The sequence below is a fragment of the Merops nubicus genome, unplaced genomic scaffold, assembly GCF_000691845.1.
Source record: "Merops nubicus isolate BGI_N331 unplaced genomic scaffold, ASM69184v1 scaffold20770, whole genome shotgun sequence".
NCBI lineage: Eukaryota > Metazoa > Chordata > Aves > Coraciiformes > Meropidae > Merops > Merops nubicus.
In genome coordinates this window covers 22126-25503 of record NW_008581213.1, presented here as the reverse complement: position 1 = coordinate 25503, position 3378 = coordinate 22126, and the positions used below count along the sequence as shown (strand labels likewise).

The following is a 3378-nucleotide window of genomic DNA, read 5'->3' as shown; positions in this document are numbered from 1 at the left end:
TCAGCAGTGTCGACAGCCCCTCATAAAACCCTGTGTGTACAGTCTGTGTGAGGAGCACTCAGATAACACCTTTAAAAGGGGGTTGATCATTTACCAGGAACAGAAATCTTGAACACCAACCCCACTCTTTGGGTGAGATTTCCATCGTGCCCAACCTGATGGTGCAGCCTCCTGGGGAAAGCAAACAGCAGGCTGAAAATGTTGTTCTTCTCTGCAGCAAAATGGGAGCTCTGGGTGTGGAGAAGCCTCGGTGGGATGCGGGGAGGCAGCCAGCAGGCAAGATTCTCTCCCTGGACAGGCAAGGGGCCAAGAAAGTGCTGGAGATCTACGTCAGGCGCTCGCTGAGCTGCTGTGAGAACTCGCTGGCAGCCAAGAAGATGCTCCAGGAGGGAGGCAGAAAGCGAGGGAGGAAGGCAGATGGGCTGCAGCGGTCGAAAAGTGACTTCTGCAAGTATTCGTGTGCCAAACTCAGCCCCAGGAAGGACCCGGAGGAGGGACACAAAGCCCCAGACCTAGAGGAGGCTCTGCAGGATGAGAGCAAAGCTCCTGGGGAGGTTCCTAAAGAAAAGCTGGAGCCCAAGAGGAAAAGCACAAAAAACTCTTCTCAGGGCAAAACCCAACGCACGTGGTTCAAAAGCTTCTTAAATTTCCTCTTCAAGAAGAGCCCTGAGGAGCAGAAGGAAAACACAGGGAAAAAAGCAAAAGAGAAGGATGCCAAAGCTCCTCACAAACCAGAAGAGACTCAAACACATAGAGGGAGCTGGAACACGTCCCCATCACCAGGCAGGGCCCCGAAGAGGAGACCTGGCCTCAAGAGGGTTTTCTCCTTCAAGAAGCACCCAGAGGACGAGCGGGGAGAGGTGGCAGCTGGGGGGAGGGCCAAGAGACCCAGCTGCCTTCCCCTGCGGCACATCCAGGCACCAGCCACGCCAGGTGGGACCCCAAACCCCCATCCCTGCCCCTAAACCAGCCCTGCTGCCAGCGGGACCTCCACTGGGCTTCCCTGGGCAGAGCAATGGTGCTTAGTGCTGGCTCCCAACCCTGAGCATCACCCCACTGTCGCTTTCTGGAGCCTGGGATGGGTTTTGGAGACTCTGACCTCAACCTGCTGCCCCAGGGTCAGTGTGGCCGAGCTTTGAGCTCCCATCGTTGCTCCAACAAGTTACCCCAAGCACCATCCAGGCACAGCTTCGACTGGCTATGGTAGTTGAGTTTAAACCTGCGTTTGAGAGCTGAGTTTAAACCTTCAGCCACTCCAGGGCCGACATGAAGCTGCTTTCAGTTTGCTGCAGGGGAGGGTGTGGGTGGCCAGTGCAGCAGGCAGAGCCCATGGGATACTCTGACCCCAGCCCAGCCCTTCCCTAGGCAAAAAGCTGTTGAGGGAATTTTTGGGGAGCTTCAGCAGGTCCGGGGCCAGCGACAGCCACATGGTTTCTGTCCAGATCACTCAGCCCCATCATTCCCTGGTGGTATAAATGACTCTGGGGTGGGCATGACCCCCAGGTGGGGGCAGTCACTGCTGTGGCTGCTTTGCCCTTTCAACCAGTGGCCAGCACAACAATAATACCTGTTTTTCCTCCAGCAGATGTGGGGCAGCCCGACGGTTACTACGCCCAGGTCTCAGAAGAGATCGGGCTGATCGTGCAGGGCAGTGAGAGCCAGGGCAGCAGAGCTCGTGGCTGTGAGGAGCCACCACGGCCCGTCAGCACCGAGGGGGTTGGTGAGTGTTGCTCTTGCAGGAGCTTCATTGCTGGCACGTGTAGAAAACCTCTGTGCCCAAAGCTTCCCCCATGCAGAGCCTGCACGGCACCCAGACCTTGCTCCAGTCCTGGCCCTGGGGCTCGTGTGACCTGGAGAGTCATATGAAGACTTTAAGGGAAGTTTTCAGCATTAGGGCTTGACCTGGGGAGAGAGAAATCCCAAGGCAGGAGGGTGGTTTTGCTGGCTGAGGATAACAAAGGACTCAGCAGGCAGAAATGGGTTTTGGAGGGATGGAGGTGGATAGACATGGCTCAGGGGATTTTTCCTGGAGACTAAACAGAGCATCTGGGTGTGAGGCTTGAAGAAAGGGCTGGAGATAACGTGGGATCTCTTTCTGCAGATGAAGCCATCAGGAGAATCGTCGCCTTGCTGCAGAGAGCAGGAGATGAGCTGGACAGGCAGGTGAGAGGAGAGCTGTGCTCAGCTGGATGGGGTCGAGGAGCCTCGGGGCAGGCTCTGTACTGCTGTGAAACACAGACACAGCGTCAGCTCCCCGGGGCAGGGAAACCAGCAGAACCAAGGCTGTGGCACCTTCCCATTCCCCGCCGGGGTGTGAGCAGGGCTGGCTGTCTGTCCTCCCTCAGCTGTCAGTCCTGCTGTGGAGTGAAGGCATCAGCACGAGGATGACACACGGGGCTGTGAGTCCATGACGTGTGTTCACTTGCTTCTGCCCCAGGTGAAGGAAGACGCACGGCTACGGATGTTCTTCAGAGACATCTCCTACAGCTCCTTCAAGGACCTGGCTGATGCCTATGTCCGTGAGGAGATGACAGCCAGCAGGCCTGATGCCAACCTCCAGGAGGTCCAGTTTGCCTTCGCAGTGCACCTCACTGCCAGGGTGGCAGGGATCTGCAACCAGGCAGTGAACAGGATCATGGGCTTCGGCACCCAATACCTGGAAGAGTCGTTCATCCCCTACAGCAAAATTCTCCAGGTAAGGGAGGAGGATTGAGTGTGGGGCTCGGCTTCCAGCAGCAAGTTAGGGCAAGTGATGTAATTTTAGAATCATAGAATGATTTAGGTTGGAAGAGATCTTTACAGCCATCAGATCTCACTGTTGCCCCAGCACTGCCAGGTCCCCACTGCCCCGTGTCCCTCACCCCACATCTCCAGGGCTTGGAAACCCCTCCAGGGGTGGGGACTCCACCACTGCCCTGGGCAGCCTGGCACAGCCCTGGGCAACCCTCCAGGGCAAGAAATTGTTCCTCAGGGACAACTGAAACCTCCCCTGGGGCAACTTGAGGCCGTTTCCTCCTGTCCTGTCCCTTGTTCCTTGGGAGCAGAGCCCGACCCCCCCCTGGCTCCAGGCTCCTGTCAGGAGCTGTGCAGAGCCAGAAGGTCTCCCCTGAGCCTCCTTTGCTCCAGGCTCAGCACCCCCAGCTCCCTCAGCTGCTCCTCCCCACACTTGGGCTCTAGACCCTTCCCCAGCTCCGTGGCTGTTCTCTGGATAACAAGGCTGGTGGGGGGTCTAGAGCGCGAGTCTGGGATGATTGACAGTGTGGGTCATGCTGGTTTATACTGGAGGAGTTCCTGGTGCTGTATTTTGCCCCGTGCTGCTCAGGCTGCCTTTGCTTTCCTCTTACATGAGCACAGCCCACGTGCACACAAGGAGCAGGA

General features: G+C 57.3%; 1 protein-coding gene across 1 annotated transcript; it reads left to right on the top strand.

The window, feature by feature from the left end:
- The first annotated feature begins 221 nt into the window (after window positions 1-221).
- Window positions 222-2713, top strand: LOC103781511 (apoptosis facilitator Bcl-2-like protein 14). The gene is made up of 4 exons (XM_008949233.1): window positions 222-933; window positions 1586-1720; window positions 2102-2163; window positions 2438-2713. The coding sequence occupies exons 1-4, from the start codon at window positions 222-224 to the stop codon at window positions 2711-2713; spliced, it is 1185 nt and encodes a 394-aa protein (XP_008947481.1).
- The last annotated feature ends 665 nt before the right edge of the window (window positions 2714-3378 follow it).

What these genes read in the sequence shown, in the direction of transcription:
- LOC103781511 (XM_008949233.1), top strand. Translation starts at nt 222, where the DNA reads ATGGGAGCTCTGGGTGTGGAGAAGCCTCGGTGGGATGCGGGGAGGCAG. An exon ending in CCAGGCACCAGCCACGCCAG is followed by an intron (nt 934 to 1,585) that starts GTGGGACCCCAA and finishes TTCCTCCAGCAG; the next exon opens with ATGTGGGGCAGCCCGACGGT. An exon ending in GAGATGAGCTGGACAGGCAG is followed by an intron (nt 2,164 to 2,437) that starts GTGAGAGGAGAG and finishes CTTCTGCCCCAG; the next exon opens with GTGAAGGAAGACGCACGGCT.